We start from the raw sequence: 27,443 nt of genomic DNA on the forward strand, positions 1-27,443 counted from the left end.
TCTTTTTTTGTCATCTACAACTTAAATAATTAAAATTGGACACCCTTGCTATCAGTGAAGCGAAGCAGTCATATGGAATCTTATTCTAAGGGGATGGAAGGATTTCTAACAAGTAGCTCTTCCACTTGTACTTGAAAATCTCTGACGTTATTTATGATCCCATTCAAATAAGTAATGTAAGAGATGAGTTCCTGTTGCAATGTCAAATCCAAACCTGACTTTTTCACTTAAGTGGATCAGATACAACTTTCTCAACAATAGCTCCAGTGCAGTATAGGACTTTATAAAGCAGACAGGGACTTTTCAAATGGAAGTTTTTCTGCTGAAGGAAATTTTAAGCTTTTAAACTTGTAAAGCATATTTAACTTACATAAATCTGATTCAGTGAGTAGGTTAATGTATGCATAGTAATAAGTGTAGCAACATCTGCTTTTTGAAAATAGAAAAACATAAGGAAGGTACTTAACATCATCACATGTACAAAATGAAGCAATACATTATTTTCTCCTCAAGCTAGATATCCACCCTTCCTTTAAAGGAACAACTAGTGAATTTGTTTGAAAAATGCTTATTCTCTCATCATGAGTACGGAACTCACAGATAGATACAGAAATAAAAATACAACAAAGGGTTAGTCAAAGAACGATTCTTCACAAGCTTCAAAAGTTTCTGTAGGGAAGAATTTGCATCTGCAAGAAACATCACAAAATGATATCTGCTGTGCTCATTCCAATAAAGAGATTAAACAAATACACAAAACATTAGGAATTTCCCTATTATTGTGCTGTACAAAAATACAAACACTTTTTGATTCCCAATAGCAAAATAAGGGTTAAAAGATGAACACATTTTAAGACAGGATTTTGAGTGGTTGCAAGTATACGTAATACATTCTTGCTCAGTTTTGTCATTCATACAATCCATACTCGCATGTAGTGGTTAATTTATAATGCTAACATACTTGTAAATAAAGTAGATAGGGGATGACATGCAAGTCTTCACTATAACCACTCTGAGTAAATTGCATATATTTATGAGTGCATTTCACTGAAAATATAATTACTCCTGGTTTATATTTCTGTATGTATCCACTTTTGACATTTTAATTTTAATTTTAACTGGAGACTTAATCACAGTAACTCCAATGTCATGGAGGCTATGTTTACACTTATTTTGGTAGCTGTGCTTACTGTTACATTTGGTTCCCTAGGGACTACTCATTTGAATCAGTTGACACAATACTGTTCAGTGGGTGGAAAAAGTAGGTAGAAGCTGTACTTGTTTGACATGCATTCTGAGCACAGAAAACCAGAGTTACACACAATGCGGTTCTGAAAATGTGGTTTTGATATTCTATTTTCATAGTGAAATCTATCTTATTTCATAGATTGGACACAAATTTAGCTCTGAAACTCCTTTTAGACTAGTCAAAATCTTTAAGTCTCTAAAAGTCTAAAATATTTTTTTTTTTTTTTAAAAATCTCCTCTTAAAGATCTACAAAAATGCAAATCCTCTCTGCAGAACAAGTAATCTAGTTTCTATTCAGTTTACCTTTATTTGCAAGATACTTTTACTGAAACAAACACTTCCAGTGTTTTGAGGGGGGGCATCAGTTCTAAATTAGAAATCTGCACTATGTCACCTCATCAAACATTAACTTTTTTTTTTTTCCAAAATTTTTGCATTCCTTACCTAAAAAAAAAATGTTTCCTCAGAAAACCATGTACATTTGTGTGCATGCTGCTCCAAGACAGATAAACGGAAATTGTAGACAAGGGAAAGATGGTGATGTTAGTAAAGGGGGGAGGGTGGGGGCAGGGGAGAAAAAAAAAATCACTAATTTCATTCAGCACAAGTGTGGAATCTCTTCTTGTTGTCTCAGTCCCAGAGCATGGTGTACTAAGAGGGGGTTGCTAAGTCCCACCACATTCCCAGAGAACTGTGGCTTGAATGCTGAGGTGTGTGCCTCGTGTTTAATCTCTGTACAGTGTGAGTTCCAGATTGCCTCCCCTCTCTGAGTTTGTACTGCTGTCTCTGAGCTATTTGCTTTGCTCATTAAAGGGAAGATTCAACTATAAATTGATTGAACGGAGAGATTGAATTTTCCAGAATTGTCCTGAGTCATTAAATATTTCCATGGGTTCAGGGGAAGAAATTTTAGGGCCAAATGTGGTGTTTATGAGATTTAGAGATTCAGTTCTTACACTAAGATAAAAAATATTTTAAACAAGGAATTTGGTCTAAGATTGTAAGTACTGGGTATGTGCTCTGAGTGCTAGGCTGCGTATTTCCTTTTCTGCAAGTTACATATGTGTAGCATGTGCTGCTTTTCCTGAACACTCAGCATGACTTCACTTTTTTCTATTTAATTTTTGAAAACTTTTGTCAAGCTGAAAAAGGAAAAAAAAAAAAGTTAGAATTATTTGAAAATTATACTAAGCTATTTAATATTCCATAATGAGAGACAGACCATTATAGATACAATATGTCCTCAGCAACATAAAATTACTGACATGGGCAAATGCATTAACTTAAACAGCCAGTTAGGTACCCATTTATGTGAAAAAAAGAGTTTTCTTCACGTAGGCAAGCACAACCATAAAACTGTGCACTTCCCATGAAATTGTTTCAGTCCTGTCAAATAATCACAATATCAATATCAAAGCATACATTTGTGTTCACAGTTGCTTGTATTACCCATAGAGTTATGCAACACTTTTTTTCAGAATTCTTTACCTTTTCCCCAGCAATGTGTCGATGATAATGAAATGCTTATCAGAAACATTTAGGAGAGCTGTGGCTTTCATTTTACTTTTTCAGGACTAATGATACTGGATTCCTCTCCTACAAGGAGCATCTACCAGTAACTGAAATTGTGATCACAGATACTGACAGACCAAATTCTGAAGCTGCTTACAAACTGGGGCCTCTGCTCTGCCGTGGTGACAGTAAGTAACAACTGCAGAGTTTTGTGAAACAACAATGGGTTCTGACAGCAATAAATTTTAAAAGTTGTTTGCTAAACAGCCGAAGATACATTTTTTTGAAAATTTCATCCAGTTGTTTTAGTAATTAGAAAGGAAAAAGACAAAATGCGATGGTCCAATGCAAACCAGGTAGAATTACAAAGATATATTTTTTAATATGGTACACACCAATAGTGAAGACAGAAATAGTAGTTTTCAAACAGATATTTTGAGTACAAAATCCAGTGTTTTTATGCAATTTGAATTAAGTTATGAATAAAGCATTACATGAAGGGGACTTCATAACTGGTTACCAAATCTTGGGAGAAACATACCCTTCACTAGATATGCATGACTCCATCACCAAACCTTATGCATATTAACTCCTCTGAGTATTTGTGCAACTAGGAAAACTATACTATGGGAAATTAATCCAGTATATGCGATATCTATAAGTAAAATTTCAATTCCACATAAGAATTTAAAATTTAGAAAGTTAAACAGTACTTCAAAACATAAAGTTTGTACATCCTGAATACCTATGTAGTAACCAGAAAAATATAATATGTGAAGAAATCATTTAATGGTAGTGAGAGAACTGGAGCAAAATTGATACCTTATTGAAGATTCGTTATGACATTTCTGATTTTATTAATTTCAGTCTTCATTGGCAAAGAAAACAGATTTGAACTATGTTCAATAGTAAACTATTGCACAAAATTCTATGGCTGCTGCTGTTTGTAATCAAATGTCAAGAGAAGCAATGTTATAGATCATCCTAAATATCTTAACTGAAGAGTTGAATGGGCAGAATTTTGTCTACAGTTGAGCAAGGCATTAAAATATTTAATAAGCTTAATTTCTTTACATCAAATGATACCCTATGAATTTTCATTAACTTCACTATTGTTTCAAATAATTAAAAATGACTATTTTCATTTGTTATGTTATTTTTCTTTCTTCATCGTATGATGTTGTGTTTGTTTTTCAAATTTCTTCAGCCTTTATGAATAAGAAGAAATGAATACCAGTAAATAAGTACTGATCTGTACTTTTAGGCTCACTCAGAAGACTGCATAGATAAATAAATATAAATTAGCATGTATTTATTTTTATGTCATCTCTGCTTACATTCCTGTGACTTGCCAGGGTAATTATGCCTGGAAGATTTGTTAACAGATGTGTGTTACAGCAGTGCATTCTAATTTTCTTATGAAAATTTATAAGACATGAAAAAAACCTGTTGGGTGCTTCTTTTTCATTTGTCTGACATCCTACTGTGAGCTGATCATGTATGCTATTTAGCAAAGAAATGTTAAGTCATGAGGTTAAGATATAGGATTATGGTGTAATTCAGAGTGGAAAGGACCTAAGGAGGTCTGCTGTTTAGAACAGGATCAGCTGTGAGCTCAGACCAGGTCTCTCAGGACTTTGTCAAATTGAAGCTTAAAGCCACCAAGGATGGAGCCTGCACTGCTTCTCTGGGCAGCCTGCTCTGCTGCTTGGCTGTCCTCATTGAGAAGTTTTTACTTAGATCTAGCCTGAAACTGCTGTTTCAACTTACACCTTTTGTCTTTGATACTCACACCTTACACCAATGCAGAGAGTCTGGCTCCATTTTCTTGATGATTTCCTCTTAAGTTTTGGGGGCTGCTGTTATGTCCTCCACAAAGCTGTCCCTCCTCCAGGCTAAACCAGCCCTGGACCCTCAGCCTGAAAGGCAGGAAAAGTGCTCCAAATCTGAACATCTTGGTGGCCTCCCCCATACTCAGTCCTGTTTATCAATGTTTTTCTTGTACTGAAAAGCCTAAAATTGGAGGCAGTATGCTGACGTTGTCTTACAGGTGTTGAATAGAGGGGGTAACACCTCACTCAGTTGACTGGCCATGCTCCTACAGCCTATGATGCAGCAGGTCTCCATTGGGGCCAGGGACAATGAAACCAGGGACAATGACAGCGATGAAACAAAAATATTTACAGCTTGTGTAGTACTAATAAGTGGGAATAATTTCAATTTCACTATTCACCAAGCTCCCAGCTACTATTAATTACATAACCTGACCCCAATTACCACAAATCTTAAAACATAGAAGCCAACTAGCTTCCCCTGGTGAATCATTAAAATATACAGACAGCTCTGACACCCATTGACCTCCCCAACTTTATTTGATGTTCAGTTATTCTGAGTGATTGAATTGCTGCAAAATTTCACACTGATGCTAAATGATCACAGTATTTCTAGAAAAGATGCAATAGTCAACTCTAAAATATAAGGACAGCACAAGAAGTCAGAGTTTGAATGTCAGAGAAATATTTTCGTAATGTCAGACAACATTATAGAATTTGACTTCAGAAAGAAGCAATTTGGGACTGAAATAATCTCAGTGAAAAGAACTTTCAGAATATAACAGTTAATGGTAATAATACAGCAAAAACCTTGAAAAGGAACATTCACTTCTATTGTTTAATAAAAGCAGAAAATGCAATTTTTCTCAGCCATTTACCTCATAAAGACAATGATAGTAAGAGATGGTGTGCTTTTAGGGAGGTAGGCACTAAGATTTGAGAAATCGTACAGAATTGCTGAAGGAAAAATTAATGTAAACTCATAGAGTTTTGACATAAAAATAAAGTGAAAGATGTTGAGTAAAATATTAATTGTATGATATGTAATAAAAATATGAAGTATCATATATGTTATATCTTCTGTATCACATATTTTATATATTATATCTTATATAATATCTTATATATATTATACCATTATCATACTAAATTATTCTATATATTTTATAGTATAATAATATATAATATAGGACATATAATATACATTATATATATAGTATTGAATTATATTAATATATTTTCTCATATGTAACTTAATTATATTATATATTACAATAAACTATTCTATTTTATTCTATTCTTTTAATCACTGTACTGGAAATGACTGAGTGTATGACTAGAATTTTTTGCAATGGTCTTTATGTATCAGCAGTGTTTTTTATAATGAAAATTTTCTTTAAAGTTCAGTTTTCCAGAAAACATAAAAAGCTATGAGTTGTAGTAGTTTCTGAGTTCTACATGTTAAATTTCACACTAGAAAAAACTGATGCAGTCTAAACTCTGTTGTAAGATCAGGAGTAACATATTAGTAGCACTTTGAAGCTGCAGAAAGGAAGCAGACCATTATTAAGGTGGTTTTTTTAATCTGAGGTTGCAGATACTCATGAGGGCCTAATTAAATGCACTTTAATGACATTTATTTTCTTCTGCACCTTTGGACAGGAGGAAAACATAAAAAAAGGTCTAGTAGCAAATACCCATTTCTCAGAAGTGCTGTCAAACAAGGAAAAATAGATATTCTTGGATTCATAAGTGTGATTTGAGTAGGCCAGAGAGATTATTGCCTATTTCTGCTTCTGTCACTCTCTAAAACTAAATTATACAATTCTACTTCATAGCAGATATCCTTTTATTAAACAAGTTTTTTGTTCTTTCTGACAAACTAAGTTCTTCAGAATAACTCACATACCATATAAAAATGTGGGGGAGAAGATTTACTTGTATTTGTGATACACTTAGTACTTTCTTAAATGATTCAAAAGCAAAAAGATCATAAATTCGAATTCCATCAATAATCTATTCCTTGCAGGACATCTACTTAGAGATAAAAATAATTATTAATGTCCACAACAAAATAAAGTAGACCCATAAATAGTTTGTTGAATTGAATTGTCATAAACCATGCACTCCCTTGACTAGGTTTCCACATTAGCGTTACTTCATTAGGTACTTCTAAGAAGTCATGTATCACAACCCAAATGCAGTATGGCAGAAGTTGCCTATTCTTCATTACATAATTTTTAATTTCACTCTTTTATTTAGCATTGCATTCCTGTACCTCGTTTCTTTATGTCAGGTTTAATGGATTGACTCTCTTCAATGAAGTGTGTTACTTATAGAAAACCAAACCATATTTGCTAGAACAAAGCAGGAAAGAGTAACCTAATATAAGAAAAATAGTAGCAAAAGCAATACCCGTATCCTTCTTTTTATGTATAAAGTTCCATTCAGATATTAGTGATTTTTCTCAGCATTTGTGACAGAGTTAGCTCATTTCTAAGATGTCAAACTGCAATTAAAGTAGTAATGATATTCTAGAAGAATATGGCCATTTAGAGAAATTAGGCCATAGGATTTGGTGACACTCAGCTCTATACATATGAGTAGCACTCAGCCGTTTCTGTCACCTTTAAAATATATTACTGATTCATTTCTCTATTACCTTTTCTGCTGTACAATACGTCTAATAAATTGTATGCCAGCACTGCCTGTATCACATTGAAAAATATATCTAAATATAATGAAAGTTAAGATTCAAATTAACCTATATCAACTCAGTAGGGTAACAGGAAAAATTTTGAAGTATATGAGGACAAAAGAAAACTTTGGGTCATTAATAGATAGAAATACTATGGTTTTCAAAAAAAAAAAGAAAGAGGCATCTTCATTATTTTTTGTCATTATTCAAGAAAAAGCCAGATGTTGATTAAATTCTAATAAAGAAAGTCAGTTAGTATGGGTAGTTCTTAGTATTAGAACATATAGAACATCCAGAACACTGAAAGAACATTAATGTCCCAAAATTATGTGTCCTGAGTTGGTAATTATAATCTCTCAGCATCAGACTGACTCTTGGCCCAAAAATAAAATTAATGATATAGATCTTAATTGAATAAAACATAATATAAGGATAGTGCAATGCAATGTAAAGATGATATATCATTCAGCATGAGTCTATATAAAGTAAATTTGGCCAAAATTTTGAGGGACTTCAGTACTGGTAAAGCATTACTGGTGAGGTGAGATACTTGGAATCTAGCAAGATATTTGAAGGAGTGTCACACACTTAGTTGAATTAAAAAAAAAAAAAAAAAAGGAAACTTACAGATTCAACTGCAAAATGATAGTACAAGCAGGTAAATGCTAGTAGATAGTCCATTCAACATTAGTTCCTAGTTTGACATTTAAACCAAAAAAACCCTAGTGTGAGGTTTGGATGTAATAATCTTAGAGACCAACTGTATTAACTGAACACAAGTGTTACTTTCATTAAATCAGCATAACAAATTTCTAATTTTAACCAAAAAATATCTGTTTCACAAATCTGGGGTAGCCTGACAATTCAGGGCATGTCTTTGACTGTTATCTGTATACAGATATCATGAATTATCTGTATACTGAGTGTTCACTTCTTCCTCTTATTTATGTTTACAATATTAATTTATTTTGTCCTAACCTTAGTCTAATTAACATTATTTTGATCGTCTTTTCTGTTTCCTACATAATCAAGAAGTATAATACAACTCTGGTTATAGTTTCACACTGTATAAAAAGGAATTAAGGTTAAAGGATTGCATTAAGTTAAGAAATACATTTTTTAGTGAAAGGCTCTTAAGCTTAATCTCTTTATTTAACTCAGGCAAAATCTGAGGTGATATGCTCAACTTAAATGGAGTTTCATAGAGTAAGATTTTCAGATAATGTTCTTGTAAGCAGGATTGAAAATCAGGAAAAGATCTAGTGGTTGGCATTTGAAGCTAGGCCAACGGACTGAGTGTGTGTGCCTACATACATATATATACAAATTAACAGTAAGCAGTAAGAGCATTTATGAATTTTCTATAAATGGACAATTTTTAGTTGAATTGATTTAATATTTTTCCTAGAATAGATGTTCTTTTTCAAACAAGAATCGATTCAGGGAATTTATACAGTCTGGAATATCAGAGGTCAAACTAGATGATCGCAGTTTTCTGTCTGGTCTTTTAATCTACGAATCTTATAATAAGCTGCAATGTAGCGGAGCTGGAAGTAGTAGTGCAGCTGAATTCTACAAATTCTCAGAGGCAAACAGATGCCAGCTGGTCAGACTTCATAACATTAGGAGGATAGCTTTATAAGAAGCAATTTGCACACTTCCCAGTAATTTTGGCCTCCTCTCTGCTGTACTGGTTGAAGGGAAATTTTTGCATGTAGCAAACCCGACAGAAAAATTGGACAAAGAGGGAAATAAATAGATGTAACTAAAACATGTAATAGGTAGTGATGATTTTCCTTCTTGGTTTTGCACGGGAATAAAGCAGAGCAATGCCCCTCACACATACATGCACACCAAAACAAAACAAAAAAACCCCAAAACCCCCCAGAAATTCCAAAGAAAACAGTACCTAGCCCAAAGAAAACAAACAAACCAACAAAACTTAGGATACAAATAATAGATGATCAAATACTTTAAAGATCAGTTTAAGAGGCCAGATAGGGAGGAGCAGTCCAAAGACAACAGGCAAAATCCTGATCATCTACTGGTAGTTTAACTAAGATCAGATAACCCAGTAGTGTAGATCAGACAGGCTAATAGTATCTACAATTTACAATAAGCATGCTTTCTACAATATTAACCTTCTGCATTACTACTACTGTGCATTTATAATCTGATTACAGTGACATTCCAGTGGAATTCAAAGATCGTCTCTGTGTGTGAGACACCAGAAGCTGGCACTTACAGAGAAGAGCACTCTCTGCTGGAAGCTCTCTTGGTACCTTTTAAGTGTTTCACAAAATCCCTCTAAAAGGGAGAATATGGGAAAGATGGAAAGCACATTAAAATTGTCTTCGTAAAGACACAGCTAGCACCTCCAGATTAATAGCAGTGTGCCTTAGCTATGCCAATCCATAAGAGATGGGTAGTATTTTGTGTGCCATGTCAATTAGAGATTTGTTCTGTTTGTGGGAGAGGAAAGAGTAGTCAAAAAAATATGTACAGAAAATATTGTTCAGCAACATAAGAACTTTATTTTCTCTGCCTCAGCACTCACTATCCCTGCTGGAATTTCACAATGAAAGAATGAATAATGCAACACTTAGAGATATCAAGAAGAATTGATACAAATAACAAACAGATTTCAGTTTTGATTAAAAACTTGGAGTGCTACTATTTGCAATTGCACAATTGTTTTGAGAATCACTTTTGTTATCCTTGCAACATTCAAGTGGCAAATTTATCTGTTTCGTTCTCATTTGCCCTTTTTACACTTTACAATTTCCAGTTGGTAAGACTAGTTGATATATGCCAAAAACTAAAGTAATTTTTGCAATCTAAATATGGTGCTGTTTTATTTATAACAAACAGGATCTTCTTTTTTTTACTCATTGGAAGACTGCAGTCTTACTACTCAGATAAAATCTTGAATATTATTGATTGCCTAACTACATGGTGTTTGGCAGTTCCAGAAAACTAAATAGGAGACTGTGAGCCAGACGATAGTGTAAAATGAAGAAAGTCTTTTCCCACCCTGATTTACAACAGCATAAGCTATTTTGTAACATACTTTTGCTAGTTCTATATTTAACCAGCTTTATTGATACAGTAGCTTAACATCCATAAATCACGCCATTTTCAGAACTGAGAAAGGGAACAGCTAGATAAGAGAAGACAGGAAATTAAGAGAGGAAGAATAAAACTTCCTATCCTTGCCCTCCCCCAAGGACTCCATTCTGATTTACAAAGATCATTCAAATGCTTCATTGAAGCTAATTGTATCATTACTCTACTGGACTGTTACTGCTGCTATTGTCTCTCTTCTAATTACTAGCAATGTTTTACCAATTTTGTATAAATTACTAGTATTAAACTTCCTATTGTGTTTGAATTACTAGTAACAGCCAGCCCATTGTTTTTTAAATAGCTGTTATATACTTGAGTCATAACTGTGGTGAAGTTTGCTCTGTGGGAGCCATGACCTGAAACAGTTGAGAAACACAGGCTTAAAATTGATCCCAATATGCAAGGCTGCTGCCTTCGGCTGATGGCACTTTGCACAGGATAACTCCGAGAAGCCCATCAAACAGAACAGGAGACAGAAGTGCAAAGCTGTGCTTTCCTCTCTGAGCCTAAGCCATCTGTTCACAGCTCTGCCCTACCACTTAAAAGTTGTCCTGGTGGCTGGTCTAACTTGTGATGGCTGGCAGTACTCCCAAATGGCAAGTGTCACAGCAAGCAATTGCCAGAATACGTATGAATGTCCTGCCATGCTGTTTTTCTAGGTGTAGGATCCAGACCCTGATTAAAACTCTGCTAAAAAGTCAGGAGGAATGGGTGAACAGACTTTCATTTTACTTCACTGGGCTGTGGACCAGGCTTCTGTGTACACTGCATCATGGAGTTTGATTTTGCAGAAAAAAAATTTGCAAATTTTTTTTTTTAAATCCCTCTTCCCGTAAAACTAGAGAGTGCCTGGAGCAAAAATCATGGTTTTGCATAGTATTTTGACCCAGATCACAGCATTATCAGGAGAATGTGCAATGGCCTTGTTCCCTTAGATAGGAAGGTATTGAATGCCTCGTTTGATTTAGAAAACAATACAGCTTAATAAAGTAATACAGATACATCTCTAAGAATTCAGCAATAATAAGGTACTTCTAGTTGAACACCATAAATGCAGATTATGTTCTTATTAGAAGAGGGTGTTATTAGAGATTTTACATAAGTTTTTTAACAATCAAGAACAAAAATCTAACAAATTATGATTACATGCCAGCTGAGAGAAAAATCAAACCAGCAAAATATCTGTTTGACCTTGTAACCTTTTTTTGAGTAAAACTGACTTACATTGGATTTATCATGCACCTAAGAATGCACGTGAATTTCTAAACTGCAGTCAATTAAAGAAGATATTTTATTTGTTTATCTATTTATTTATTTATTTTATTAATTCCTTCCACAGTAATTACTAGGAGCTGTATCCTACCTTCTTTGTGATATCTGGTAAAACTTCACTGGACTACAACAATAACAAGACTCTTTCCCTTATCATGTGAGAAATAGATATAACTGTCATAGTTGTAGTTTATACTAGCTGATGGAGGTATATTACTTCATTCAAAGCTGCTATGTTTGTTTACTTCATAAAAGGATATATCAGGCCCTAACTCGACTCTCTAGCTGAGATGCCAGGCATTTTATTTCCCATTAACTGTCTTTTTGTTGTCTGAACTGAGCACCTTAATTACTCTTGCTGAATCATTTTTCTGTGTCCCCAGGAACCCCCACTTTTTGTTTTATAGACTAAAAGTGGGAGGCTTCTATGGAAGTTAGACTCTCTGAATATTGCAAGCCATTCCTAGACCTGGACATTTTCCTTTGTTTAATTGGTTATAAAAATTATACTGGCAATATTAGATAACACTGATCTATCATTTAATCTTTCACTGTGACAACCAGGAACATTTTGGAATTCAGCATCCTTCAACACAGAGACATCCTACCTGCATTTCCCGACCTTCCATGGAGAGCTCAGTGCAGATGTCTCGTTTTTCTTTAAAACTACTGCTTCCTCAGGAGTGTTTTTAGAAAACCTGGGAATTCAAGACTTCATAAGAATAGAGTTATACTGTAAGTAACATGAATGATGGTTAATTATTATTATTATTACTATTATTATTATTATTGCTTTCAGTTGGACTGAGTTAGAATTAACTTTAAGGGGAATATTTTAAAACTGTTGTGTAGCTTTATTACTGTTACTACGGCTATTGGAGCTTTGCCATTCCCCCTAAAATCCCAGCAGTAAGACTGTACAAATATCCATTCAAAGAATTTCTGTCCCAGGGGGGTCTTAATCTAAGAGCACAGCACTCAGCCCCTGACGGCTCAGACTGTTCCTGCTTCTCTTGCTCACTGCATCCCTGTCACCAAATTCTCTCCCTCCCAATTTTAAGGCCAGGCAGTACATGCGGCTTCTGGGAGATTCATTCAGTCACATGTGACTCAGTCCTTCTGTGGCACAGTATCCTAGCTTAGTCACACTTTCTCATCATTATTTTATTTATTATTCTATTTTAATTTTATGTATCCAAATCTTTGAACTTTTATACATGAATAATTTTTTTGTTGCACAAGAGAAGATGAAATCTCATTAAATTCAGTAAGATGACCAACGTAGGATGAAAGCCTTATCTTATCTTAATGTATTAGTCTTATATGGTTCATTATTAAAAGGGAGAATATTTAAAAGGATGAAGCATTGTTTCAAAAAACTTTTGGATACATTTGAAATGAGTGGCAGGTTGACCCTGGCTGGAGGTCAGGTGCTCACCAAATCTGATCTGTCACTTCCCCCCTCCTCAGCTGGACAGGTAAGAGAAAATATAACAAAAGGCTTGTGTGTTGAGATAAGGACAGGGAGAGATCACTCACCAATTACTGTCATGGGCAAAACAGACTCAATTTAGGGGAAATTAATTTATTGCCAATCAACCAGAGTAGAGTAATGAGAAATAAAACCAAATCTTAAACTAACTTCCCCTCGCCCACCCCCTCCCCGTCCTTTCCAGGCACAGCTTCACTCCCAGACTCTCTACCTCCTCTCCCAGTGGCGCAGGGGGACAAGGAATGGGGTTTGCGGTCAGTTCGTCATACATTGTCTCTGCCGCTCCTTCCTCCTCAGGGGAAGGACTCCTCACACTCTTCCCTTCTTTCAGCATGGGGTCCCTTCCACTGGACTCAGTCCTTCATGAAGTTCTCCAATGTAAGTCTTTCCCAGGGACTGCAGTTCTTCACAAATTGCTCCAGCATGGGTCCCTTCCATGGCGTGCAGTCCTTCAGAAGCACACTGTTCCAGCATAGGTCCCCTGCAGGGTCAAAAGTCCTGTCAGAAAACCTGCTCCATGGGCTCCTCTCTCCATAGGTCCAAAGGTCCTGCTAGGAACCTGTTCCAGTGTGGGCTTCCCAAGGGGTCACAGCCTCCTTCAGGCACTCACCTGCTCTGCCATGGGGTCCTCCAAGGGCTGCAAGTGGATATTTGCTCTACCTTGGACCTCCCTGGGCTGCAGGGGGACAGCCTGCCTCACCATGGTCTTCACCACGGGCTGCAGGTGGAATCTCTGCTTTAGCGCCTGGAGCATCTCCTCCCCCTCCTTCTTCACTGACCTTGGGGTCTGCAGAGTGGTTTCTCTCACATCTTCTCACTCCTCTCTCTGGCTGCAGTTCCCTCCAGCAGTTTTTCTTCCCTCTTCTTAAATCTGTTATCCCAGAGGCACTACCAGTCACTGATGGGCTCGGCCTTGGCCAGCACGGGGTCCATCTTGGAGCCGGCTGGCATTGGCTGTGTTGGACATGGGGGAAGCTTCCAGCAGCTTCTCACAGAAGCCACCCCTGTACCCTTCCCCCACTACCAAACCCTTGCCACACTAAACCCAATACAAAATGGCACATCAGTTAAAAAGTCTTATACTTGACAGGTGCCTCTGAGAGCTTTTTTAAACTCTTTTTACCTTGGGATTAAACAGTTCCTCATTATTTTCCAAATCCATTGTGTTGTCACACTCAAGTATTTTCCAGTGAAGTGTACAAATAAATATATAAATAAAATATATATCATATAATGCAAAATATTACTATAGAAACTTTAATTTATCTTTATTAAAGAGTAAAATGTTCTGCTTGCTTGTTTTTTGCCAATGTTAATGTCTTTGGTTGTTGAAACAAACAGGAAAACACCTACTGTGTTCTTCTGTAGGCAGTTTAATTATAGAATATTATATAATGCTTAACCGGTTTGGTTTGCATTATCTCAAATTGTAGTGCTATATTTGAAAGACACCCTGTTTTCAACACCGTTTTTGCCATGGTTATCAAGAGTATGAACTGCCTGCTATTAAAGTTCTGTGAACAGGTGAAAACACAGTAGCATTATAACCTCAGTGTCACGCAATACAGAAAATACACTGGGTCATCACTTCAGTGGAGAATCTCTGAAGCAATGATGATATTCTGGTGTGATAAATGATTTTCCATTTTCAAAATGAACAGTTAAATCATAGAAACCTTAAAGAAATGCTTCTGAGAACTAAATTTATTCAGACAGTTGGCAGAAGACCCTAACTCTTTCTTCAGAATAATAATTTATGGTCAAACACATGTCACTTGTCCCATTCATTCATAAGCATCCAAACAACTGTATACTTATGGTTTTTATATGACTTCTGACTAATGAAGCGTGAGAAAAAGTAAAGGGTTGAATTGGTCTGTATTTCCAGCATTTAAAAAAACAAAGTTTATCTCATTATTTTGTAGCATGTAGAGAAATTTCTTCACTTCCAGAAATTTCCTAATTTGTTGAATAGACAGTAGTGGAGTCAGAATTGTGTGTTTGCACCGAGGGTAATACCAGTCAGAAATGAACAATATACATTTCCATCACAAGTACTTCTGTCTCTCTCATTAATCACCTTGAACATTTACTATTGTGTAGGAACATTTAGATTTCATCATCATATACTGTTTTATAATAGATGTGAATGTAGATCACCAACCTACACTTGATATTTTATTAATAGTTCCACATAAATCAATGTCTTTATTTTATTTGTGTAATTATAAATAATAATACTGAAAATGTCAGGTGTCAGTGTTTAAGATGAGGATGTGTTAGAAATGATTTAAAACTCAATATATTACTAACGTCTGGCATTCCATAGTTGTGAACACAATGATTTTTCTTGCATTTTATTGATTGTTCTCAAACTTTATATCTAATTATTTTATTTATGACATAATGATCTTTAGACCTTTAAGTCTAACTTCGCCAAAGCAAAAGCATCAAATCAAGAACCTTAACAGGAAATGTGTTTAGTGCTGTTTGTTTGATTTTATGAAGTTATAAACACTGTGGTGCATCTGTGTATAATATGCTAGAAAACTATTAAAAAAAAGAGGCATGCATCCTAATTGTATTTTAAAACACACAGGAAGTGAAACATCTTGAGGAAGATACTTGAACCAATTTTTATTTTTTTTTACAGAACTATAAAAAACTCAAGTCTTTAAATTTTTGTTGGAGTTCCTGTAATCTTTCTGCAGAAGTAGTGTTTGAAAGCAACAAGGCTGATTCAACTTTTAATACTACGCTCTATTAAATACTAATATGACCACAGGTTACATCTTCTAGCTGAAAGTCTGAATAACTATTTTATACCATCTGAGTGCTCACTGAAGGATTATTTCCTATTTAAAAGCAATGGGTTAAACAGAAATTTAAAGTAGGGTTGGGAACTCTATGGTGTATTAATTTGGAGGGCCTTCTGCAGTTGCTTTGGAAATAGTTCTGAAGAATCCAATACGTAGCTGCTATTGGCCTTTGCCCAAATTCACAACTTCTTGTCTAGGCTGAGTGGAATTCAGTTGTTTCATCTATGGAAAGCGCTTGGGCTTTGTGTTCTGTAGTGTATTAATTGGTAATCACTTTCTGCTTCTTCATGTGGTGCTCAGCCTTGGTACTCTGAATGGCTCTCAATGACTGTGCCTTCTGTTAGTCATTTTATCTATGGCTAGCCACGGCCCACTCTTCAGGACTACCATCAACTTCATCTTTCACTCCACTTTGCCAATCTATATCTGTGCTCTGCCTATGAGTGCACTAGGGCCGCAAGAGTCCCTGCAATGTTTGGAAAATTTTTGAGTAACACCAAGGTAGGTAGGGCCCACAAAATATTTTTGCACCACAAGATAAATCCTGGAAGTACCCTTCCCTGCCACTTAAGAAATCACCAAAGTGCTCTTTGCCCTGGTCCTTTGTCGCAAGAGGACAAATTTTAGAACTCAGTCAGCATCTCTCCACATTCTGTGACATACCTTCCACAGGTGGTTTGACCACTGTGTTTATAAATGCCAAATTTCTTCCAAATTTGTAGTGTAGTTTGGTTTAACATAATTATTTAATTTATTATAGAATGTTAATGAATTATATTTTTCACTTTTTCTGACATATTCTGGTCAGTCTTCAGACACTCCAACAGATGACAATATCCTTGCTATCTGACCATTCATGTCTGGAACTTCTCCTGTTCCCTTTTTTCAAGATTATATTACATTTTTTAGGGGTACTAACATAATTCATTATTTCAGTGGTTATTTCAAAATCTTTATTATGTGTTTTCTTGCCTTTAAAATCTAAACAGTAACATTAATTATCAGATCTGTCATTCTGCTATGCTGTTTAGTAGGCACATTCAGTGAGTTCAAAGCAGAATTTATGTTTTCAGGCTTCACTTCAACAGTATCCAGAGGATTACAAAGACCTCCCTACAGAAGGTAACATTCAGCAGAAATTCTCTTTACCCAATCACATGGAGTTTCTGTTGCTTTTGTTCTCTTACTGTGTGGTTGTTTGGGTTTTTTTCTTTTACCCCTCAGTAAGAGGAGACTGAGCTCTCAGCCTTGTCCAAATGAAACAGATTTATCCTAAAATTTATTTTACTGAGGAACTGGGTTTAGACATCAATTATTTCTTATTATTTTGTAAAACACTGTTGATTTTTAAGCTGAAGAGATCATTTATTACAAAATGCATTCTGTACAACTACACGTTATGCCTTGTTTTATTTGGAAAGTCAAATGCTTTGTGTATTTGTCATTTTATTTTTCTCTCTCAGGTTCAACTGTTATGGAAAAATACTTTATAACAACCAGATTCAGGGCTTAAGAGATTGTAAGCATGTGGCATTACTCAGTCTAAAGGTTGGCCAAAGTGGATCTAAATTACATAAAAAGTCTAATGTATCCTTAAAAAGTGAAAAGAAAATAAAAATATTTCATTGATTATTTTTTGTTTAGCTCAGTAAATCATCTTTGAAAATGTTTGAAGCTGATTTATTTCCCTTGACCACTTCTGATAGTTTTGCTTTTCTCTCAGTGTCCAATGACATAAATGGGAACCTTTCTCTTGGGTTCATGGAATCTTCTCAGACCTCTAGTCCTTTAATCAAATCCTTAATAATCCATAATGCTGGTAATCCCTTGTTTAGGGATTACTTATTTTCATATGTGATTGTCCTTGAATATGTGAAAGAAACAGTTTCAGAGAGAACATTCATAATTTTCAGATCTTGAATTTCTGGCATATTTCTCATCTTATTATTTCGACTTGCAAAGATTCAGTTATGATTTTCTAAGCAAATTATAAAACCATATAATGTGAAAGTTTAGGGGATGACTCAATTTAATTCACCATAAACATAGTCTTATAAACTACACCAAAATTTGCCCTCTGATATTTGTAGAGATTATGTGAATAAATAACAAAAGTAAATAGACAGTAGAAGGTGTTGATAGGATTATAGTGTTGATAATTTCAATATAGTTAACAATGGTAAGCAATTAGCATGTAAACAAGAGATGCTTTTTATCCAAACTGAAAAATAATGAAGCTAGCACATTTCACTGTTTCTTGGCTACTGTGCTCTCTAGGGGTCCACAAGCAGTTTGATTTCCATGCTGTCGACAAATCTTTGTTCTCACTGTCAGTGAGTGTGAAGAATGAACTTTGGGAATAGGCCTCCTGAAATAAACTTTTCTGCTAAAACAATCAGTCTTATCCCATTAAATAGTAGGCTAGACATTAAAGTAACTTGTTCTGCAACTTAATGAGTTTGTGGTCCATTTAACTATGAAATAATTTAAATGTCCTTTATTACTGTCTTCTTTGTAGCTCCATCTGAAGTAATTTTTTCATTTGATGTTGGAAATGGACCTAGAGAAGTTACAGTGCAAACACTTACTTCCTTAAATGACAACCAGTGGCATTACGTGAAGGCTGAACGAAACATCAAAGAGGCATCCTTACAAGTAGATCAGCTTCCTCAAAGGTCTCACAGTGCTCCACCTGATGGGCATATTCGCCTGCAGCTCAACAGCCAGCTTTTTGTAGGTAGGCACTCATTTAACAGAATCTTTCCTAGTTATCATCATGAAATTATGAAAAGGAAGAAGCAAAAAAAGGGGGGGAAGAAAAAAAGATAGCAACTGGGTCTTTTGAAAACAGTTTGTATGATGGTATGAGAGCCTTTGTGAAAAATCCATGGAGATGTAGCTCTATTTTGAGATTACAAATTCAGTGCCTTGGCCTATAGTTACTGCTGGACAGGATTTCAACCAAGGTTTTCTTCTTTTGAAGTTTGTTTGAAGAACAACCAAAGGATCTTCATTTGCACCATTTTTTTGAGAGGATGTCATCTGCTGAAAGAAGATATCTTATTTCTGTAATTTCAAGGAAATTTTGTTGTCTATCTTCATCCACAACTTCTCAGGTTGCCCAGAAAAGTTGTGAAAGCCCCATCATTGGAAGTGTGTAAGGTCAGGTTGGACAGGGCTTTGAACAACCTGATCTAATGAAAGATGTCCCTACCCATGGCAGCAGGGTTGGACTAGATGATCTTTAAAGGTCCCTTCCAACCCAAAACATTCTGCCATTCTAAGAATCTGTGATCTACTCCTCTGCCCTTTGCACACTTTTTTTCATTTAATGAAATAGTCAGACTGTGTTTACTTAGTATGGGAAACAAGAGAAAGGGACTATTCTTTGATTTCACACAACCAGGAAAAATCCAGATCTATGGTTGGTTCTGTCTAAACCATGAAAGCTTCAAAGGAAGATATTTACCTGAAAATTTCCACCTTTGTACTTTAGCAAATATGACATTAATGTGTTTACATAAAACTCTGGGAAAGCAGAAAAGGAATAACAAAAAATTAAGTATATTTAGCTATTTCATAGATCTATGTAGAGCTATGTGTTATGTACATGGTAGTGTCCTTACTGTAATATTGCCATATTACAGATTTATAAGTTTCTTGTGTATATGTATGGAATACAGTATAAGAGCACATAAATTCTGCCCTACTTTTAAACAGATCTTTATCTAGAACTGCTATGAGACACATTGTACTAAATGAATAAGTGTTTTATTGGCTGTGTGTTGGGAAGGATTGCAGTTAAAAGGAATACTGTTCTGAAACTGTAGCTACAGAAACGGAATCGTTAAGAAAATACTAAATGGAGAGGGAACACTTCTATGCTGGGATCAGAATTCTGAACTGTGCCTCAAAAAGCATCAAGGGTAGAAGATGGACACTACAGCAAACATTGAAGAATTTTATATTTTGATTAAAAGCATGGAGGAGGATTCTATAACAAAGAAGATATCCAAGATATTAGCTATAGTAGTGTTAGGAGAAGTCTTAAAATTAGTTTATATTCACAGTAATGGACTAGAACTATTAATGGAAGGACTAGGAGACTTCTGTTTACTATACTATAATAAAATATATTGCTGTCTTCTGACGACTTACCATGTAACTGCTATTATACGAACAGTTGAAATTAGATCAGTTTGAATTTGCAAGGTCTGATCTGTGAAGTATGACTAAGAAATGGTCCAATTCTACAGGGTTTTGTGGTAATATCAAGTCTAAATTGTTTTCTAATGATTTTGACAATTAATTGATCTTTACTTCTTCTAATGCTTCTCCCCAAAAATCTAACACTGTACTAACCCGTATTGACAGCTGCACTTGCAGGCATTTTTTTAATGAATGAATTGGCCATTGAATAGAGTGTGGGGGGTTGCGAATCAATTTGACAAATTCTGGCAAATTTATATACATCCATCTCCTGTATAGAGCTGACAATTTAAAAACTGTTTTGACTTACTTACAAGCAAGCTGTCTAGCTTGTTTTCTTTGGCTAATGTTCAGGTGAATAATTGTATTAGAAGAGTGGTTTTATTGTTTTGCTTCTGGTGTTGTGGGTTTTTTTGCTCTCTGAAAATTCTTCAAGATCTTGGGAGTAAAATGAAATAACATTCACCATAATAGTGTGTACCTTGAAGTCCCTTATGAGTTTCTTCAATTATTTTGAAATAATTTGGAGCAGAACTGATAAAAATGACATTTTTAAAATTTTATTCAGTCAAAACAGTGTTTTTGAGGTGTGACATGACAAATGACAGTGATTAATTTGAATAACTTGTGTCATGGATTTCCTAAATATAATTTGTGCGGGTTTTCTATAACTACAGAAAGATTTTTGGGGGTTCTCAGTTTCTGCAACTGCAATACTGTCATGTGGATATGTATGGTGTCTAGTTTATTTAGCATTTGAATTAAACCAGTCTTTTTGATAATGCAGCTTGTTATAAATTCCAACTACTTATAAGATATTTTCAACTCTTCAATTAAATATACTTTTCTTCAGTGGAGGGAGTAATGAGACTTACTGTTTGACTGCTTCCAGTGACTCCACTGGTACAGGCTCAGGCTTGTCTGCTCAAGCCAGTGAAAGGATCTAGAGAAAAATGAAACATACAGTGTCCTAAGAATGACATTAACAGAGACATTCTTTACTTAAACGTCATCTCGTATACCTAGTACCTTCCATAGTCACCCATCAGTCAGTTACTAACATACTAGGCCTATGGTTTCTTCAGGCTAAAACACTCTTTCTTTACTTCTTAGATGTATATACTCTGGTTTTCCAAAGAAGCCAGAACAACTAAAGCCTAAAGCTGCCATCAAAATGCTCATTTTAGCAGAGATAACATAAAATCATTGTATTGTTACGTATATTAAAAATAAACAATGAAAACAAAGGAAGTAACACTTGTTGTTAGCCTTACGATTGCCCTGTATTTTTATCACTTATGCTTGGTAGTCAGGTATCTCTTGACCAATATTCCTCTGCAGTGAGGGGGATAAATCTTCCTATTACTCAAGAATGAACACAGCTTCCAATATGGGACAAAGTATGTCATGCCGGACACCAACTGTGTGTTATGATTTATACCACGAGACTGACAGATGGACAGACACACAGATCGGTTGATCAGTCAGAAGGATTTTAAAAGAGTAAAACTGTACAGTTCATCACTCTCCCATAGCCTTTTATCTTTTTTCCTTTTTTTTTTCTATTTTCTTTCTTTTTTCTTTCTCCTCTCCTCTCCTCTCCTCTCCTCTCCTCTCCTCTCCTCTCCTCTCCTCTCCTCTCCTCTCCTCTCCTCTCCTCTCCTCTCCTCTCCTCTCCTCTCCTCTCCTCTCCTCTCCTCTCCTCTCCTCTCCTCTCCTCTCCTCTCCTCTCCTCTCCTCTCCTCTCCTCTCCTCTCCTCTTTTCAAAAAGAAAAAAAAAAAAAAGAAAACCACTTAATTTCTGGATGTTACTCCTTTCTGAATTAACAGAATTATACGTCATTGCTTGGTATCTTACTGTGCAAAGTCCTTGTTTCCCGTTAAAAGCTTCAAGGGTTCACTGTAATTATTTGACAAAAAAGAAATCAGATATGCTTTTAAAGCTATTTATAAATATTTTCACATGCATATGCTTGTAGCTTGGAATCTCCTAATAGTCTGTTCAGGGGCTGTAAAACATAAAGAGGTTTTACCACATCAATTCTTTTAATTTTTTAAAAGCTCCTATGAATTTATTTCAGGTGGGACAGCATCTAGGCAAAAAGGATTTTTGGGATGCATTCGTTCGTTACAGTTGAATGGAATGGCCCTTGACCTGGAAGAGAGAGCAAAGATAACACCAGGAGTTGAACCAGGCTGTCCTGGACATTGTAGCAGCTATGGTAACCTGTGTCACAATGGTGGAAAATGTAGAGAGAAATACAGTGGATTCTCCTGTGACTGCACTTTGTCTGCCTATGCTGGGCCATTCTGTAAGAAAGGCAAGGATGTTTTTTAGCTTTATCAATTACTGAAAACAGGACTATAGAGTCCAGAACAAGATCTTTACAGCCCTTTAAAGAGATGTTTAAATGCTTGGAAGATATTTAAGTTTTACTTAACGTAGAGAATCATTCAACTGAATTTGTTCAGTAAGTGTACGTTTTGCTAAACACTGTCTTCCAGAGATACTTTCAACATTGTTTAAAGCAAGAACCACACTACCTGAGAGGATCAGCATCTTTTCATTAATGTTATGCAACTCCTTTGATTCTTTTATGCTATACTAAAGTTAGGAACTATATAAGTAATTTTTTGGATTTCTGTCTTTCAAGTCTTAATCTTAAAACTAAGACTAAGACTAAATTTGGAAAACAAACCAAGATCAGAAGAACCTTAAACTTCTTTTTACTGTAAGAAGAAAGTGAGATCATCAGAAACAGGACTGAGCCCAAGTCTTCAGCCATTTTAAAGGAGTTCTTTGGTGATGGTGTCATACTGGTAGATGATCACAGTTCATCAAGTTTGAATTTTAAGAATGGAAGTTTATCTAGAATTTTTGGTATTTGCATATTATTCTGATTTGCTAAAAATGGCTTACTTCCTCTGTGTATTAAATTCATTCTGCAACATACTCAGTGGCTTAAATGCCATAACTCTCTGTTCCTCTAGATTAGCGAACACAAAATCTGTCCAGCCACCACTGCCACCACAAGAACATACGACTCATGTGAAGTCCTTCCATATCTATAGCTTTGGAGCTAAAGCCACTGAGTGAGGAATGATACTTTCCCCCTTCCCTGCAAATAGCAGAAGAGACTAATGGTCACACTCCATGTTTATTATTCTGCAGGAGCAGAGCAGCTTCTGTTGCTAAAAGTGTGGGATGACCTATAGTAATAATTTTCAGTCACCTTCTGTCAAAGGTACTGAGCCAGATTACAGAAATTTCCAGAAAAGATGTGGAGGTTGTGTGTGACAGGATAGTCCAAGACAGTTATATTTAGCAGAAAATGGCTGTGAGATATCACAGAGATACAGAAGCCCTCTATGAGTGATGCATCCATAAGAAGAGCACAACTCAGTTTGCATTCTCCTTTTCTTTCTGTAACCTGATGAGTGTCCCACATATGTGTTTCAGGTGTGGCCAAGTTTAATCAATAAGTTAGCATTCAAACTGCTGCACGCATTTCTCTGTAGGACCAGTATACATACAAGACAGGACATATTGGGCTTGAGGACATGGATAAACAGGAAAAAAGCAGAAAGCGTGTTTAAAACTAGACAAAAAGAAACACTTATTCCTGCAACAGATGTTTAAGACACATGGCTAACTGGACATTTGCTTTAGACTGGGTTGGGTCTTATTTTTCTCTATAGTTCTAAATACTAGTTCCATTTATATGACTTCTTCAGCTTTATGATAATAGTTAAGAATACATTTTAATTTTTTCTGGGACAGAAAGGGGAAAAAAAGGAGCTTTAGTCTTGTTTTGCATGATATTTAAAAACTGAATTATTTTTTTTGTTTCAGAGATCTCTGCCTATTTTGGGACTGGCACTTCTGTGTCCTACAATTTTCAAGAATACTACACCTTAGCAAAAAATTCTAGTTCTCATGCTTCTTCTTTCTATGCTGACATGACACTGAACAGTGAAGCAATTACATTTGCCTTCCGAACAACACGGACACCAAGCTTACTGCTTTATGTCAACTCCTTCTACAAGGAATACCTCTCGGTCATTCTTACCAGAAACGGTGAGTGTTCAGATAGGTTGTCTGGAAACACTAATGAATATCATAGCTGCCAACTCATATTCACTCTGATTCCCAGACCTGAGTCACAAACGAAGCATTGTCCTGTTGTTTCTTTAAATGTTTGGGTTTTGGTTTTTTTTTTTTTTTTTCAGCTGCACCAAGCAATGCTTTTCACAAGAAAAAACATTTCTCCTACTGTAATTTCAACTTTTACTACTGGCTTTTTTTTTTTTTTCAAGTTGGCAAAAATACTTATTTCTGGAAAGCCTTTAGAAATGCAGTAAAATATTTCACCTTTTTTTTTTTTAAATTTTGAAATGAAACTCAAAATGTATCTGATCTGCCTGCAACTCACGTGATATATTAATTGCCATCCACATGATAAATAATGAAATAAATTACTTTTTGAAAGTGCATTACCCATTTTCCAAATTAATCAGAGGTCATTTCATTCAAGTAAATTCATAAGCTACTTATATACCTATGAAAATACACATATATGACTGTGAAAATACACATAACATAATTGATGTTTACATTTAAGATAAACATTAAATGTTGGTTGGATCTTACTTTTTCATTCTTTCTTCTATGTCTAGATAATTTTTTAAAAATTATTTTTATTTTTTTAATTAAAAAAACCCCACAGACTGAGTTGAATCTTTGGGTTTATCAAAGACTCTTTGCGTTTACCAGACTCTTTGCAGTCACAGTGGTTCTGTGCTCAAAGAAGTTCCTGTGCTTTCCTGGATGCAGATTTGGGTGTAGAATAACTGTAGTATCCACCCTATCATGTGAGGTTGAACACGTTTTACTCATGACTGGCCTGGGTCTGGCCTGGGCCTTGTTTTCCAAAGGATTGGTAGAAAACTGTCGTCCATCTACAGCTGGGACAGAATCTCTGACAAGGAAAGCACACTGCCTCTGTGTTCTGCTGTGAAAGAGTCTCTGTGTGATTATATGTGTGCAGAGTACACTGGGAGTTAACAACAAGAAATGGAAACTGAGCTAGAAGTAATTAACTGCATCCTACTGAATTGTCAACTGTTCAGTGGTTTACAGCTCCAGACAGTGTAAACATTATTCAAGAACAGTACTTGTAAGGTACTGAGTTTTATTTGATAAGTCACACTGACATAAGCTACCAGACCAAGTCTTTCTCAGCTGAACTATATAAGTACTCACAAAAGTTTCTGCACAAATTTTAACTCATTATTCATCTTTGTGACAGTTTATGGCTTTGTCACTACATCCTACTTCCAACATTGCTATTACTTTTCATGTTGCCTTCTTTAATTTCTCACTTATGTCAATTCCTCATAGTTAATTCATTAAATAAATCAAACATTTGTTTTGCTTTTCAAATGCACATGTGAAGCAGAGACATTGTATATGATCTACACTGCCTGTTGTGTACGTAGTGTACTATATCTTTTGCTCTATTTATCCCTGCAGGAAGTTTACAGATCAGGTACAAGCTAGATAGCCATCAAAATCCTGATGTCTTTGGCATCAATATCAAAAACATGGCCGATGGACAACTGCAACATGTGAAGATTAACAGAGAGGAGGAAATGCTCTTTGTAGAGGTAATTCAGTTAGGAAAAAAAAAAAAAAAAGTGGATTATCATAAAAAAAAAAAAAATAGAAGATCCAAAGCAAAATGAAATAAATAGTTAAAACAAGGCAACTACTCCCAAATAAACTTGTTTTAATATCTCAAGTAAATAAAGCAAAGGTTAGCAGACTCATGATGCACAGTGAAAGTCTGCATTACACAATCCCTTTGGTGTTCATCTCATCTATTTCAAAAGGTCAATAACTCCTCATCATTTTATATGAAAATACAATAAATTGTTTGATGGTTAAATTTTCACAATTTATGAAATGTGTATGACTTCTGTGTTCTGTATGAAATGTGTACTGCCACATGCTGACATTTATTTTGGGTCTCACATTTTGGTTTTTGTTTCAAATTACCTATCAAACTACAGTACAAATATATTACCATCTAGATAATAATTTAAGCCTATTTGCCTAATTTTCATTGTTCCTTTTACATCAAAGCAATATGACTATTAAGGAAAAGATTTTTGTTATTTTTAGGGGAAGTCTGATGATAAAGTAGAAATATTTGATTTGCTAATAGTAGATCCTAGCATGTAAAGAAGTCTTCATTTTTTAAATTTAAAAACCTGGATGTTACAAGTTAGTATTTTGAGGCTAAAGCTGAGTTTGCTTAATGATGCATTGGTAGAAGGCTTGAAGGCAAGTAGTTCTAGAGGTACCCTAGGGGCCAGAGCATTTACAGTACAATATTTGATCTTTATGAACTAAATGTTGAGTGCCTTTTTTAATGAAAAGAGCCTTTTTCATGTTTTTGAAGGTTTACCATTTTTATTCATCTTATAGATGAAAAAGAAGCAATCAGCCAAATCAGTAAGATAAATCAAGGCTTATTAAGTGGGATGCTTAAGAAGTATCACAGTTGTAATCAGTGATGTGAGGAAGCCGATCATCTATTTCCTGATTAGTTTTTATGCTAACAAATGCTTCCCTCAGCTTCTTCTACTTTTAACCTTGATCTTATCTGCTTTTGAAAACTTTGACTAATATTTCTTCCACTATTTTACTTTGTTTTTCACCGCACTGTTCTGCAGATTAACCAGAATGAAAGAATGAAGTTTATTCTGTCTTCAGGCACAGAATTCAATGCAATCAAGTCTCTCACACTTGGCAAAATTTTAGGTAAGTGGAACACCACAGGGTTTTCTAGATCAAAATATCATCACAGCACATGGACAATAATAAACCTAATCTCATTGAAAGATATTTGTTGTCTTGGATTTAGTTAGACACTGAGTCACAATCAAGGTAGAAACTTCAGTCTTGTTGAAAGACAAATATAATCATGGTTAAGTACTTCCTGAAAAATGATCAAGTAGGTTCCATTAAAAATAATTTCACACTTCTCTCTCTCATTTTGCAATCAAGCATTATGAAACGTCACTTTTTTTTTTTTTTTTTTTTTTTTACCGTCAGGAAAAAATAAAAGACTGTGAAATTGTACACAAATAGCATAGAATACTACTAAACATGTACTGTATTGAAAAAATTTCTGTGACTAGATTTTTGTGTAAACAGTTAGGGATAAGG

At 35.2% G+C, this 27,443-nt stretch overlaps 1 protein-coding gene across 2 annotated transcripts in view; it reads left to right on the forward strand.

The window, feature by feature from the left end:
• CNTNAP4 (contactin associated protein family member 4) overlaps positions 1-27,443 on the forward strand; it is a 252,122-nt gene that overhangs the window by 211,088 nt on the left and 13,591 nt on the right. For both annotated transcript variants that reach the window (XM_049795559.1, XM_049795560.1), the window contains exons 15-21: positions 2,822-2,949; positions 12,254-12,424; positions 18,519-18,737; positions 22,291-22,530; positions 24,063-24,287; positions 25,743-25,876; positions 26,948-27,035. In XM_049795559.1, coding sequence (XP_049651516.1) covers positions 2,822-2,949; positions 12,254-12,424; positions 18,519-18,737; positions 22,291-22,530; positions 24,063-24,287; positions 25,743-25,876; positions 26,948-27,035 — 1,205 coding nt within the window. The remainder of the gene's footprint in view (positions 1-2,821; positions 2,950-12,253; positions 12,425-18,518; positions 18,738-22,290; positions 22,531-24,062; positions 24,288-25,742; positions 25,877-26,947; positions 27,036-27,443) is intronic.

Source organism: Accipiter gentilis, chromosome Z, assembly GCF_929443795.1.
Source record: "Accipiter gentilis chromosome Z, bAccGen1.1, whole genome shotgun sequence".
NCBI lineage: Eukaryota > Metazoa > Chordata > Aves > Accipitriformes > Accipitridae > Astur > Astur gentilis.